General features: G+C 35.6%; 1 protein-coding gene across 2 annotated transcripts in view; it reads right to left on the reverse strand.

Moving 5' to 3' along the window:
• Positions 1-15,521, reverse strand: part of LTN1 (listerin E3 ubiquitin protein ligase 1) — a 69,593-nt gene that overhangs the window by 45,065 nt on the left and 9,007 nt on the right. For both annotated transcript variants that reach the window (XM_059164536.1, XM_059164535.1), the window contains exons 6-11: positions 14,684-14,864; positions 5,588-5,761; positions 4,820-5,010; positions 3,727-3,862; positions 1,846-2,655; positions 1,223-1,264 (exon numbers count right to left, since the gene is read on the reverse strand). In XM_059164536.1, the coding sequence (XP_059020519.1) occupies positions 1,223-1,264; positions 1,846-2,655; positions 3,727-3,862; positions 4,820-5,010; positions 5,588-5,761; positions 14,684-14,864 (1,534 nt within the window). The remainder of the gene's footprint in view (positions 1-1,222; positions 1,265-1,845; positions 2,656-3,726; positions 3,863-4,819; positions 5,011-5,587; positions 5,762-14,683; positions 14,865-15,521) is intronic.

Below are 15,521 nucleotides of genomic sequence, written 5' to 3' on the forward strand. Positions count from 1 at the left end.
CTTTTTGCTCTGATTCTAGACTTACCAAGTAGTTTTCTGATAATTTGGCTTTTCATATACCCTGCCTTTTGAGAGAGAAGGTACTGGATAAACTAATGCAACTGCTCTCTGATACGTTATATCTCTGACTGAAAAGCAGTAAATTAATATTCTGTATTTATTTTGTAAAAAAACTACTGGGGGAAATAGAAAGTCACTATTTAGTGGGCATAGAGTTTCAGTTTTCCAAGATAAATTCTGGAGACTGGTTCACAATACTATGACAGTTGACACCACTGAACTGTAAACTCAGAAATAGTTAAGATGGCAAGTTTTATTATGGCTCTTTTACCATAATTGAAATAAAGATAGAGGAAAAAAAAACTGTAAATTAAAAAGTTATCTGGGGACGCCTGGGTGGCTCAGTTGGTTAAGCAGCTGCCTTCGGCTCAGGTCATGATCCCAGCGTCCTGGGATCGAGTCCCACATGGGGCTCCTTGCTCAGCAGGGAGCCTGCTTCTCCCTCTGCCTCTGCCTGCCATTCTGTCTGCCTGTGCTCGCTCTCTCCCCGCCCTCTCTGATAAATAAATAAAATCTTAAAAAAAAAAAAAAAGTTATCTGTATAAAATTTAAAAATAATAAAAAAGGCTAAAATAAAAAAATTTTAGGTAACTAGTCTAAACATTTCTATGGTTGGAAGTATTGTGTCATTACATCTTCATTAGGATAAAACACTTAAGCCATTTCTAAAACTTCTAAATGGCTTAGGTTCCTTGATTTCTTTTCATTATTTTTATCACTAATTTTCTTATTTAGTCAAGTGGCAATCAGACAAAGCCTGCAAGATCTTAATTTACCGTACAGTATTCCAAAGTGGGACAAACTCAATTTCCTGAGGTGTTCTAGCCAAACCTAAAACCACTCAATCCATGTCTATAGAAGAAAGCGTAACTAGATTAAGGGTAAAATTTATAGTCTTAATTTAAAGGTAATCAAATGTTTAACTCTCCCTTTGTTATCTGTTAGGGGAGAAACACTGGATTTTCCAGAGTCTAGTCCCTCTTTGTGGATACTCCTATCCAGAAAAATAATACCTCAGAAAAGCAAACAGCAAAAGCTTTCCCAATAGTGGGAAGAAAGGTACAATAAGAAGGAAGTTCTCTAACAGCATGTGAATATGACTGGTTTTAATTTTCCTATACCCACAAATACAAAAAAAGGAGAAAAAAAATCCCTAAGATACCTTTTCGATGACCTGAAGAATAGAATTCCACTTCAGATCCCCCTGAAAAAGGAGAGAGAAATAATATGCTAGAAGGAATGAAGTCACCATGTAATCACTACAAAATTAAAAACTTTTTTAGCAACTTCAACATTAAAAAGTAGACTAAAAACCTCTGCCTTTTATTACCAAGCATTCATCAACTTACCATACTTACTGAACACATACTGGTCTCACACACTTCCCCATCACAATCAAGAATACATTGCTTGTGCTTGCTTTGGCAGCACATATACTAAAATTGGAAAGAATATATTGCTCTTCTTTAAATAGATATTCACACCCAAGAATAATCTCCATGTGGGTCTCATTCTACTTTTATCTATAATTATTGTGGCAATATAAACCATTACAGTTTAAAGAGAGAGACAGAGGCACCTGGGTGGCTCAGTGGGTTGAAGCCTCTGCCTTTGGCTCAGGTCATGGTTTTAGGATCCTGGGATCCAGCCCCGCATCGGCCTCTCTGCTCAGCAGAGAGCCTACTTCCTCCTCTCTCTCTGCCTGCCTCTCTGCCTACTTGTGATCTGTCTGTCAAATAATAAAATCTTTAAATAAATAAATAAAGAGATAGACAACAACAATACCTCAATGAGATCATCCAAGATATATTTTCTCTCCATATTATTGTCACAGCAACGGAGGGCACTGTATAAAATGTCCACCAAGAAACCAGCATCCTTCCTTGGATCTTCATTTAGCCAACCAATCAGTTTCTGGTATAAAAACTGCACTGCAGGATTTTTTTGTGTAAGTCTGGCTATTTCAAGAGGTTTGGCTTTGACAGTACTCTGTTTTTCATCACCTAACAGCATTTTAAATACTTGGGTTGAAGAGAAAGAGCTGAGCAGAGTAGAAAGGAACCTCAGATGTTGCTCTGACTTTTGCTCATTGACATAGTTAAAACTCATCATTGCTAGTTTACAGACCAAGTCTTCCAAAGGTTTCTTCCTTAGCGGCGATATAAGCTCTGAACAATTATGAGTGAGAGAAGGTTCAGTCATTAATTCAGAGCTTTCACTGTTCTCACCTTCTGAGGAAACACATTTTTCATTCTCCTTATTACTTTCAGGCAGCTCATCGGCAAATCTAACCTTACCAACTTTTTTTTTATTCGACTTCAGCGAGCTCTTTGGCTTCTGAAGGACCTGTAGCAGGTTAGATACACCTGACACGGATTTCACATCAGCTTCTGGCTCATTGATTTTCTCCACACAGATCTCTGACAGTCTTTCCCAAAAATTTAGCAGCACTTTGTCCAAACTGTGAGCTTTTTTATCATCTTTTTCCACATCTGCTTTGGCTTCCCAGGAACTTAAAGTTTCGGCTAAATGATTAAACAGCTGCCCATCTTGCAATCTTGCGTCTTTGAGAACTGCATCAATAAAAGGAATCAACTAAAAGAGAAGGTAGAAATGGAAAAGTTCCATTTTCAGGAGAAATAAAGTTTTAAACAAGGTATTTATAAAAAAATAAATTAAATGAAATAAACAAGGGCAGGGAGGTCCTTAAGCTGCCAACTCTGGATTTTGGCGCAGGTCATGATCTCAGGGTCTTGAGATCAAGTCCTGAGTCAGGCTCTGAGCTGGGCATGAAGCCTGCTTAATATTCTCTCTATACCTCTCCCTCTGCCCCTCTTCTCGTTTGCTTGCTTGCTTGCTTGCTCTCTCTCTCTCAAAATTAAAAAAAAAAAAAGAAAAAAAAAACAAGGTATTTGTAAAACACTATAAAATTCCGTATTTAATAACTGAAAAATGTTGAATTTTCCCCCCTCAAAATTCTAAAGAGTCAACTTGAAGGTCATTTTCATAATATACAAAGAGGTTAAAGATTTTACTGCATTCCCCCTAAATTATTCTTTTTATGATATAATTAACCAAAATTATTGGTCATTAACAAATAATACAGTTTTCTTCGCATACCCTGAACTTATTCAAGTTTTTTACTTTTTTCTAAATCAATATGAAAGACATATAGGACCAACAGAATTCAGAACCCTTTTTCTTAAATTATGAAGAGTAATTAAGTGAGATATCAACCAGGATCTATGCTTATGTAACTTCATTAATTTCCTAACATAAGGAACCATATTCCAGAACTTGCTTTCATCACTGGTTCTAAAAGCCAAGCACAATATTTCACAAAAGGAGTTAAATATTTTAGAAGTAACAAATTATTGTATAATTTACATATAATATAAAAGGCCACAAATAACAACTTTGTAATTATGTTTTGTGTTACAACTCTACAAAACAGGGTTTGCACATCCAGAGACTAACTAGTACTCAGAAATTATGGTATTATTCTGGCAACCAATAACACAGAATTTTTATTTAGCTGGTCAGAAATACACATTACTTAAAAATGAAATCTATATGAAGACTAATTAATAAAATGACAAGATACAATGAGCTTAATATTATAAGTCAATGTGCAAAGGCACTGATGATTTTTACATTTGTAAGTACCTGGTCATTGACGAGCATCTCTTCAATTTCTTCTTCACCTAAGTTTTGTTGCATGATGAAACGTAAGCATTCAAAAAAAGCTGATATTACTGCTGAACATTCTGAAAAGCTGGTTTTTATTCTTTCTGTTGATAGCCTAAGAAATAATAAATAACTATAGCTTATTCTTTCACAAAAAAGAAAATATGCAACTCAGAAACACCAAAATAAAGACATAGATCATACCAAAAGAAGAGAATTTTTTACAGTATAATTCTTAAAATGAAAACTAAGAACAATAAGAACTTGAAGTGTGAAAAAAGCACAATTTCAAATATGTCAATAAAAGAGAATACACAACTATTTTCTATTCAGAAACAAATCCACCTCCAAATTTTAAAGACAGGACTTAAATAAAGATAATAATGTAGTAAAAAATAATTTTTTTAAAAAATTTTATTTATTTGACAGAGAGAGAGAGATCACAAGTAGGCAGAGAGGCAGGCAGAGAGAGAGAGGAGGAAGCAGGCTCCCCGCTAAGCAGAGAGCCCGATGTGGGGCTCGATCCCAGGACTCTGGGACCATGACCTGAGCCGAAGGCAGAGGCTTAACCCACTGAGCCACCCAGGCACCCCGTAAAAAATAATTTTGTAATCATTTAAAAAAACTGAGTATATTTTACTAGATAAAACTGAGTATCTTTTATTAAGTTCAACAAGTACAGTGAAATTTTTGTTTTAATTATGACTTTAAATAGCTATCATATTTAAGTTTATGGAAGTTACAAACTCTTCAGAGGTTCATTTTTTTCCATTTGGGCATTTGTATGTATCACAACATACCAAAAAATGACATTTTAAAAATGGTCTATGTCCATCTAAGGTCTTACAATATTCATTGCACTTTCTACTGTGTATTACCACCGAAGCCTTAAAAGTACCCAAGAAAAGCATTCCAATTGTAATTCTCTGAAAACTTTAATAAAAGTGTTTAATGAAGAGCAAAACAATATGGAGAAAATTTAAGTAAGACAATAATGAGTATGTCATCCTATCCATGTATGCAAACAAGAAAAATCTCTTGTTTTAACAATCAAGAAATTTAAACTTCTTACCCTGCAACAACAGAGGTGAGGAAATTTTTGAAGAAATCCAACTTTGGATCTGTAATGGTCTGAGGAAGTTTGCTGATAAATGGCAAAAGATAAGGATATATGACAGTAGCCAGACCCCGACCACCCTCACGAACCACAGCTGACAGCTTCGGAAACACACTTTTTTTTGCATTTACATGAAGCCAACAGTCCTAACAAAGGAAAGATTATATTAATAATTAGAGATCATAGAATACTTTTCCCAATTAGGAGACATACAGGCTCTCAGAAGTATTAATCATGTATTCTACTTAGGCTAAAATCTCTCAACACTAAAACTAAAACAATTTAAACTAAAACTCAGAAACTTTAATAAATTTATTACATATAGAAATCATATACCCCACATGCTTAGGACATAACTGATCAGAAATAATTAACTTAAAAGACTTCTATAAAAGCCGTTCTATAAAACGGGCAGCAGTATTCAATCTTAAATATAAGATTCAGATATACTGACTTGACTGGACGACATAAGGTTTAAAGAATAATTGATACTGGCTAAACAAAAAAGTACAATAAAAACTCAATGCCATTTTATAATCAGTTTAAAGATTTATACCAAGTTTCGGATTAAGTATTTTATTTCTAAGAAAGCATTTTTTCCCCAGTAAGTTTTAGATAGTATAATTCGATAGGCTCTCTCTCACACATACCTAAGGCTTCTAAAATATAAACTTCTAAGACAACAAATACTCCCCATGTATTAAATGTACCTCTGTTACACACCTCAATAGTTGTGAGTGTATAAAGTACAGCTTCCCAGAGAGCTGGGCACACAATGGGATCACTGTCATCAATGCTAAGTAGAACAGATGGGCTCACTTTAGATGCTTCCTCTTTCATCAACTGTGGAATACGCTGGCACAAAGCAGAAACTAACTCAAAATAAGCTGAGCGGATCTAAAACAAAAAAACGAAAAGCTGGATTAAATCAAAGCCTAACAGACCTAAAACGAAATTTTTTACTTAATAGCTGATAGTTTATTCATACTAGCCCTCTCATTAATAAAACTAAAAAGACTACAAAAAACATTTTAAAGTCTTCCATAGAGTATGGGGGCTGAAAAGACATTAGAAATTACCACATAAGGGACGCCTGGGTGGCTCAGTTGGTTAAGCAGCTGCCTTCGGCTCAGGTCATGATCCCAGGGTCCTGGGATCGAGTCCCACATCGGGCTCCTTGCTCGGCGGGGAGCCTGCTTCTCCCTCTGCCTCTGCCTGCCTCTTTGTCTGCCTGTGCTCGCTTGTTCTCTCTCCCTCTCTTACAAATAAATAAATAAAATCTTTAAAAAAAAAAAAAAAAAAAAGAAATTACCACATAAAAGGGAAGGCAGAAAGAATTCAACCTTCTATTTCTTTGGCTGAAGCAAACACAGATCCTCTCCAGTAGCTGAGGCCTTCAGCTGGGGCCTCATATTATTCCTATTGATGCACAAGGCTACGAGGCTGCACAAAGTTAAACACATCCAAACAAACAAAAACTAAGAAACCATGAGCCACTATCAACAGAAACAAAAGATGACACAGAGATCTGAGACTTTAAATCTTAGAATTATCAGTTATAAATTCCTTATCAATAATTTTTATTATATTCAAAGAAATAAAGGTTTAAAGAAATCTGAAAGGAAAAAGGATCTCAGAAAAAGCACAGCAAATGTGAAAAAAATGAAGCACAATTTCTAAACTAGAAATAAACAGGCAGAAAGAAATACAGATACATGATAGAAAGATTAGAACTCAATTCACAGTTTAAGAACAGATAATGAGAAATAAAGAGCAAAAGAAATTATCCACCAAGTAGCACAGAAAGAGAAAAAAGATGAAAAACAGCAAGGACAACATAAGACACAGAGGATAAAGAAGGTTTAATATATATTAAATCAGAATCCCAAAGCGAGGGACGCCTGGGTGGCTCAGTTGGTTAAGCAGCTGCCTTCGGCTCAGGTCATGATCCCAGCGTCCTGGGTTCGAGTCCCACATCGGGCTCCTTGCTCAGCAGGGAGCCTGCTTCTCCCTCTGTCTCTGCCTGCCATTCTGTCTGCCTGTGCTCGCTCTCGCTCCCTCTCTCTCTCTGACAAATAAATAAAATCTTTAAAAAAAAAAAAAAAAAAAAAAAGAATCCCAAAGCGAGAGGAGAGAATGAAGCAACCGAAAGATCTGAAGAGGTTAATAGCTGAGCATTCTGTAGAGCCAATGAAATACACCAATCTACAGCTCAAGAAATCCAAAAAATCCCAAGCAGCATACATAGAAAAAAAAGCCACAACAAGACACATAATGGTGCAACTACAAAAAAACAAAAGCCAAAACAAAGAATAAACCTTAAAAGTGGCCAGAGGAAAAAAGACAAACTACCTTCAAAGGAAGGACTGTAAGACTGACATCTAATTTCAATAGCAACAATATTAAGTCAGAATACAGTGGAATATCGTCAACAAAAAACAACTGCCTGTATTTAATCCTGTACCCAATAAAAATTTATGTCAATGAGAGTAAAGGGGTGCCTAGCTGGTTCAGTTGGTAAAGCACGAGACTCTTGATCTCAGGGTTGTAGGTTTCAGCCCCACATTTCGTGGAGATTACTTGAAAAAATAAAACCTTAAAAAAAAAAAAAGAATGAAAATGAAACAAAAATATCTGATAGAGGAAAGAAAATGATTTCATCTTTGTCGTATAAAATCAAGACATGTTCTTGTGTTCTACATACATGTTCTACATATAAGGCAGATGATCCCAGATGGAAGGTAAGAGATGAAAAAAGGAATAAAGAGCAAACAAAGCAACAAATATGTAGGTAAATCTAAATGAAGATTCAAAGTATACTAATAATATTTTCCAGGATTAGAAAAATACACATACATACATACTTAACCCCATAAAGCACTTTATTTCTGTATATTTTATATAAAATACTACCAAATCAATGTTAGCAATGTACTTAAAAAGATAAATATATAGCATGACTAAGTTTTTCTCTTAAATGCTAGGCTAGAAAATTATATGATCATTTAAACATATCAGAAAAAGCAATCAAGGAAATTTGATCATTAATTTATGACAGAACTACTCAGCAAATTAAGAATAAAAAGGAAATTTTAAACCTTATAAAATCTAGAAAGCATCATACTCAAAATATTAAGAGTCTACAACTATTTCTTTAAAGTTAGAAACAAGAAAAGCATGCCAGCTATCACTTCTATTCAACTAGAGGACCTAATTAATACAAAGAGACAAGGGGAAAAATAGAATTGGAAAGTAACCCAAATAAGTAACTATAGTCACAGCAAAATAACAGGCTATGAAAAATATTCAAAAAGATCTAAACACTGGCTATTAGAACTAATAAGAGTTTGAGAGAGTTGCTGAATATAAAATTAACATACAAAAGTATAAAATACCTACATCAGTACAAACAAAATACAAAAATGCAATAAAAATGTAATAAAAAACATCCCATATTTCACAATAGCACCAAAAACTATAAACTTGTTCAGGATAGAACACACTATAAAATATTATTTTAGGGGACGCCTGGGTGGCTCAGTTGGTTAAGCAGCTGCCTTCGGCTCAGGTCATGATCCCAGCGTCCTGGGATCGAGTCCCACATTGGGATCCTTGCTCCGCAGGGAGCCTGCTTCACCCTCTGATTCTGCCTTCTACTCTGTCTGCCTGTGCTCACTCTCGCTCACTCTTTCTCTGACAAATAAATAAATAAAATCTTAAAAAATATATATATTACTTTAGGATGAAAAGGGCCTAACATAGCCTAAAAGTTTTTGAAAATAAATAAATAAATAAATAAAGTTGGAGGGTTTCTAAACTTATTACAAAATAACAATAATCGAGAGAGTGTGGTATTGGTGTAAGGATAAACATATAAATAAATGGAACAGAATAGAGTCTAAAATTAAGATCCAAGATATATGGTCAACTGAATTTTTACAAAGGTGCCAGAATAAGGATAAGACAGTCTTTCAGGGGCACCTGGGTGGCTCAGTGGGTTAAAGCCTCTGCCTTTGGCTCAGGTCATGATCCCAGGGTCCTGGGATCAGGCCCCACATCAGGCTCTCTGCTCCATGGGGAGCCTGCTTCCTCCTTTCTCTTTCTCTCTGCCGGCCTCGCTGCCTACTCTTGATCTCTGTCAAATAAATAAATAAAATCTTTAAAAAAAAAAAAAAAAGTCTTTCAACTTTCAGGATAATTCTATGTAAAAAGTTAACATGAGGATGTGGAAGGTTCAGTTGGTGACTCTGCCTTCAGCTCCGGTCACGATCGCAGGGCCGTGGGATTGAGCCCTACATCAGGCTCCCTACTCAGTGGGGAATCTGTTTCTCCCTCTCCCTCTCTCTTGCTCAAATAAATAAAATCTTTTAAAAAATTAATTTGAAAAAAAAAAAAAAATTAATTTGATTCTCCCCACTATGTGACACACAAAAATTAATTCTAAATGAACCTAAACTATAAAATTTCTAGAATAAAATAGAGAAATCTTTGCAACCTTGGGGTAGGCAAAGATATTAGATAAGAAATCAAAAGCAAGAATCATAAAAGAAAAAAATGATAAAGTAGACTTCACAAAAATTAAAAACCTACTCTCTAAAAACATTAAGAAAATGAGAAGTTAAGCCACAGACTAGAAGAAAACATTCATGATTCTTTATCTGACAAAATGTTTGCATCCACAATACATAGAGCACATTCACAACTCAAAAATAAAAACCAAAAACTCAAGTTTTAACACGGGTAAAAGAGGGGTGCCTGGCTGGCTCAGTCGGTAGAGCATGCACTCTTGATCTCAGGTTTGAGTTCAAGCCCCATGTTGGGTGTGAAGCTTACTTTAAAATTTTTAAATAAAATTTTTTTTTTAAAAAATGGGGTGCCTGGGAGGCTCAGTCAGTTAAGTGTCTGACTCTTGATTTCGGCTCAGGTCATGATCTCAGCGTCATGAGATGGAGCCCCATGTCAGCTCCATGCTGGGCATAGAGACTGGGATTCCCTCTCTCCCCCTCTCTTTCTGCCCTTCCCCCCACTGCTTGCTTGTGTGTGCACTCTCTTAAAAAAAAAAAAAATACAAAAAGTCAGTAGAAACTTTAGAAATAAAAAATTAAAAAGTGAGAGAAAAGTTGGAACAAACACCTCAAAAAAGATACACAAATAGCCAAGAAACACATTAAAAGATGGTCAACATCATCAGCCATCAGTAAACTCAAATTAAAATCACAATGAAAAATCTCTATCCCAGACTCAGTAAACATTTTCTTTAAAGAGCCAGACAGTAAGGGCATCAGTTTTGGCTCAGTTGTTGAGTGTCAGCCTTCAGCTCAGGTCATGATCCCAGAGTCCTGGGACCAAGGCCCACATGTGCTCCCTGCCGGGCGGGAGGCCTACTTTTCTCTCTCCCACTCCCCCTGCTTGTGTTCCCTCTCTCTGTCAAATAAATAAAAAATCCAAAAAAAAAAAAAAAAGAGCCAGGAAACAGGTTAGGCTTTGTAAGCCATCTAGTCTCTCTCCCAGCTACTTAACTCTGCTTTACTTGTATGAAAGCAGCCAAAGACAATACAGAGTACTATTTACAAAAAATAGATGTGCAGGATTTTGACACATGAGCTATATATATAGTTTACTAATCCCTGATCCCACATCCATGAGGATGGCTTAAATTAAAACAACTGACAATATTGCAATAAGGATACACTGCTGATGAAAGTGTATACAATCACTTCAGTCACCAGTTTGAAAACTTCCTACAAATTTAACATATATGTACCTTATCAACCACTGATTTCTTTCCTTGCCCAAGAAAAATGAAAACCCATGTCCACACAAAGACTACATGAAACTAAGCAATAAAAAGGAATGGACTACTGATACATGCAACAACAATGAATGAATCTTAAAACATTATACTGAGCAAAAGAAGCCAAAGAGTAATGTTTGTCTCCATTTATATGAAAACCCACAAAGACTAATAATCTGTCGTAACAGAAAGCAGATCATTGGTTGCCTAGAGTTACGGGGAGGATGACACATCATTTTATCTTTTTTTTAATGTTTTATATCTTGACTATAGTGTTTATATGGATATGTACATGTAGATGGGTATATACATTTGTCAAAACTTACCAAACTCTCTGCCTAAAATGGCCCCATTTTACTATGAGTAAACTATACCACAATAAAGTTGGTTTAAAAATTATTCTAGGAGAGGCGCCTGGGTGGCATTCGGCTTCGGTCATGACTTAAGGGTCATGAGATCGAGCCCCGGTGTGGGCTTCATGCTCAGCTTCAGATTCTCTGTCTCCCTCTCCCTTTTTTCCTCCCCAACTCCCCTTGCTTGCTCTTTCTCTAAAATACATAAATAAAATCCTAAATAAATATATTCTAGAATGTTTTTTAAATCCATGAATAATTTGAGAGATACACCAGATTCATCATAAAGAGAGCAACAGAGAGCAAGCCTCTCCAAATCATTCATTACAACTAATGAATTACATTCATTAGTTACAGTCATCTGCATTTTTAGAAGGATTTTACCCATTTATTATTTTTTACTATTATTCAAGAACTGCTGACATACTAGGGATGTAGTTGAGTATGAAACTTGAAAAATGCAGATGTTGAAGGAATAGTAGGTATCTTGTGCTTTAATACTTTGTGGCAGGATTGTACTATGAACAGACTATGTACATCACAAAAAAAACTAAAAATGAACCAAAGTGAAAAAGATACGTTCCAGGCAGTATCTTTCTATTGTAACCTGTTATTTAAGGGAATACTAGTGATTTGTTCTAAATGGGATGTAAAACTTGTTCCAAATTACTCTTCCTCAATATCCCAGTGAGGAATTCAATAAGTTTACTGAAATTTATATAGAAGAATGAAGTGGTTTGGTTTTGTTTTGTCTTATTTAAGCAACCTCTAACCTCAACATGGGACTTGAACTCGTGACCCTGAGACCAAGAGTCATAAGCTGTACTGATTGAGCCAGCCAGGTGCCCTGGAAGAATAAAGTTCTAAAACAACTTGGTCAATCCTGAAGACAAGGATTAAAAAAAAGTGACTCACCTGACCACGTAGTATTAGGATATATCATAATGTCATGTTAACATATCATATTAAAAGGGAATGGATGCAAACTTCTGGTACTGGCATAAAAAAAGAAAAAAAAAACCTAATGGACCAGAAGATAAGGTTTAGAGATAAACCTATGAACACAATGGCAGGACCATAAATTTATTGGAAAAGAGTGAACAGTTTACTAGGTAATGTTGGGAAAACTGGCTCATTATACATGAAGAGAAAGGTAACTAACTAGATCTCTACCTAACACTGTATAAAAAGGTAGATTATTAATGGATTAAAGACTTCATATGAGAAGTAAAAATTATATCTATAAAAGATATAACTATTAAAAATAGTTTTTATGGCTTAAAGTGGAAAAGGCCTTTATATGCCAAAATCAGTGACTCTGATTACAAGAAAATCACAATTTCTTTCTAAAGAGAACATAGGAGGGAACCTGGGTGGTTCAGTCAGTTAATTGGCTGCCTTCAGCTCAGATCATGATCCCAGGACCCTGGGATCAAGCTCTGTATCAGGCTCCCTGTTCAGTGAAGGGTCTGCTTTTCCCTCTCCCTCAGCCTCTCCGCCTTCTTGTGCTTGTTGTCTCACTCTCTAATAAAAAAATAAATATTTTAAAATTAATAAATAATAAATAAAGACGGCCTAGGAAAGGTGACAGAATGGTAGATTACTTGCAACACCTGAAAACGACAGAAGTATTTAGGATATACAAAGAGCTCTTATAAAATAAGAAAACTTCAAAAGAAAGAGGAGAAAGATATACACAAGTAGTTTACAGAAGAAACACAAACATTTTAAAAGCTTACATAGAGATGCTAAAAGTCACCAGTCAGCAGAGTAATTATAATTACAACTATCATTTGAACTCCTGTTAGAAAAATTTTGGGGGCGCCTGGGTGGCTCAGTGGGTTAAGCCGCTGCCTTCGGCTCAGGTCATGATCTCAGAGTCCTGGGATCGAGTCCCGCATCGGGCTCTCTGCTCAGCAGAGAGCCTGCTTCCCTCTCTCTCTCTCTGGCTGCCTCTCCATCTACTTGTGATTTCTCTCTGTCAAATTAATAAATAAAATCTTTAAAAAAAAAAAAAAGAAAAGAAAAATTTTGGGGGGGGGGTGCTGAATGCTGCTCGGTTCTGGCTGAAATATAAGGACATATATAAGACTCATCATGCAATGACAGTTGAGACTAATATTCAAGTGAACAATCTGGCATCACTTAAAAAAGAAAGTATGTATATACTCTTTGATTAATCAATTCAGAAGTTAAGAGAATTTCAGAAAAAGAAATCCTTGCAGATCTGAAGGTGTATGAAGATGTTCACTGCCGCACTGTTTGTGAAGGCAGGGCGTTGGAGGCAATCAGGGTCTCCACCACTGAGAGAAGGCAGTGCGTGTAAAATGGAAGGGATGCAAATTTCTGAATACTACCCAGTAGTTAGAAGGCACGGACCAAATACACATATAAGAACATGATAGACTTAAAGTATTTTAGTGGGGCGCCAGGACCCTGGGATCAAGCCCCACATCAGGCTCTCTGTTCAGCAGGGAGCCTGCTTCCTCCTCTCTCTCTACCTGCCTCTCTGCCTACTTGTGATCTCTGTCTGTCAAATAAATAAATAAATAAAAATCTTAAAAAAAAAATAAAATAAAGTATTTTAGTACTCTTTATTTTTCTTTTTTTTTTTTGGAGAGACAGAATCTTAAGCAGGCTCCATGTTTAAAGTTGAGCCCAACAAAAGGTTCAATCTCATGACCCTAAGACCATGACCTGAGCCAAAATCAACAGTTAAGACACTTACCCAACTGAGCCACCCAATACTTAAGTACTAAGTAAGGGGTGCCTGGGTGGTCCCGTCGTTAAGTGTCTGCCTTCGGCTCAGGTCATGATCCCAGGGAACTGGGATGGAGACCCACATTGGGGTTCCTGACTATTTCTCCCTCTCCCACTCCCCCTGCTTGTATTCCCTCTCTCGCTGTCTTCTCTGTCAAATAAATGAATAAAATCTTTAAAAAAAAGAACTACTAAATAAAAAATAAATAGAATGAAATATAATACCATTTATGTGAATTAAAAATACAAGCAAAAAGGCTGCGATGCGCCTAACAGATAAAATTCGTGTTAGATAAGCTTCATTCAGGTGGGACTTCTAGTGCTATTGTCCATGAGTTTAATGTTAATGAATAAGCAATATATATAAAGATGTTTTTAAACATACATTAAACAAGGTTATATATTGACCAATTGAGAAAAACGATGAGAGCAAAGACTCGCAGGCATCTAATCTTGTATTTCCCCTAAGAGCAATGCTTCAGTATTCACTAATTCAATGTTCCTGGGTTCTTCATATAACCTAATTACCATGAATAACAAGCACCAACTTTCTATACAAAAGGACATACACTATGCACAGTTAGAATGGTTAGCTGGTAGAAGAGGAGGATGGAGAGGGAAGGAGAAACTAAAGAGAAAAAAATGCATTAAGTTAGAAGAGCCTCACACAAAACAATTTTGAAGCACCATGAACAGAGGAATAGGATAATATGGCTCAGAATCTGAGGTCTAAATAACTAAATAAAAAAGTGAAAATACAATAATATTGCAGTAAAAGAGGAATTCCGTCCAACCACGAAGATGTGTTCACAGAGTTTTAAACGCAAATAATATGCATAAAGCAAAAATATAAACAATATCAAAGTGGAAAAAAGGAATCACAGAAATGCTTACAATAAAAGATTAAGATACCTGAGGTATACTGTGTTTTCCATACTTCCAAAACTTATTCTGTGATAAAAGAGACTTAAATTTCTCCTCCAGAGAATCAAGCTCATTATCAGGTAACAGGCAAAGCAGTTTTTTTAATGCCAATAAGGAACAAGTTACAACCCGATAGAATTTAGCTTCTCTTTCTTCCTCTGGAACCGTTCTTGATGTGAAAAGAAAATAAATATACATAAGGATTGAGAATAAGCCAAACTACACATTTGGCACTTCTATTTTAAATGTTTTATCATTAAAGAGCTACTGAAGTTGCTTTATTTCTACATTCTATCTCCCTGTGCCAACCTTCCTCCCTTAAAATACAAACATAAACAGAATTTTAATCACATATTTTCAACTATTATGAGGTCAAAGTAGATTAAAAGCTGTGGCTTGAAAAAAACTGCAAATATGCTGCTCTCAGTAGCAAAATGATTCTAGGAAGCGGGTATCAGTGCATCTAAGATTACTTCCCATTATGAACTTCTAATAGTTATTAGTACATAAAAGTAAATGGGACATTTTACTACTCTTTCAATAGAACTACCCATAGTTCTTCACTATTTTAACCAGACCTTAAAATGATTCCTCCTAGAACTATCAAAAGGTAAATGTGGGAAAAAATAAAAAATATCTCTTTGTAAAAGAATAAGACACATAACTTCCAGATAATTCCAATTAAATAACAGGACAACTTGCAAGTAAAAACACTTAAAACAGCACCTGACATATAGCATTATATTAAGTATTTCCAGCTCTACTTTTACAAACCCTTTTTTAAAAAATGTGACCTTGAAATGGTCATCTTATTATTTATGAGCGA

Source organism: Mustela lutreola, chromosome 2, assembly GCF_030435805.1.
Source record: "Mustela lutreola isolate mMusLut2 chromosome 2, mMusLut2.pri, whole genome shotgun sequence".
In the NCBI taxonomy this organism is placed as follows: domain Eukaryota; kingdom Metazoa; phylum Chordata; class Mammalia; order Carnivora; family Mustelidae; genus Mustela; species Mustela lutreola.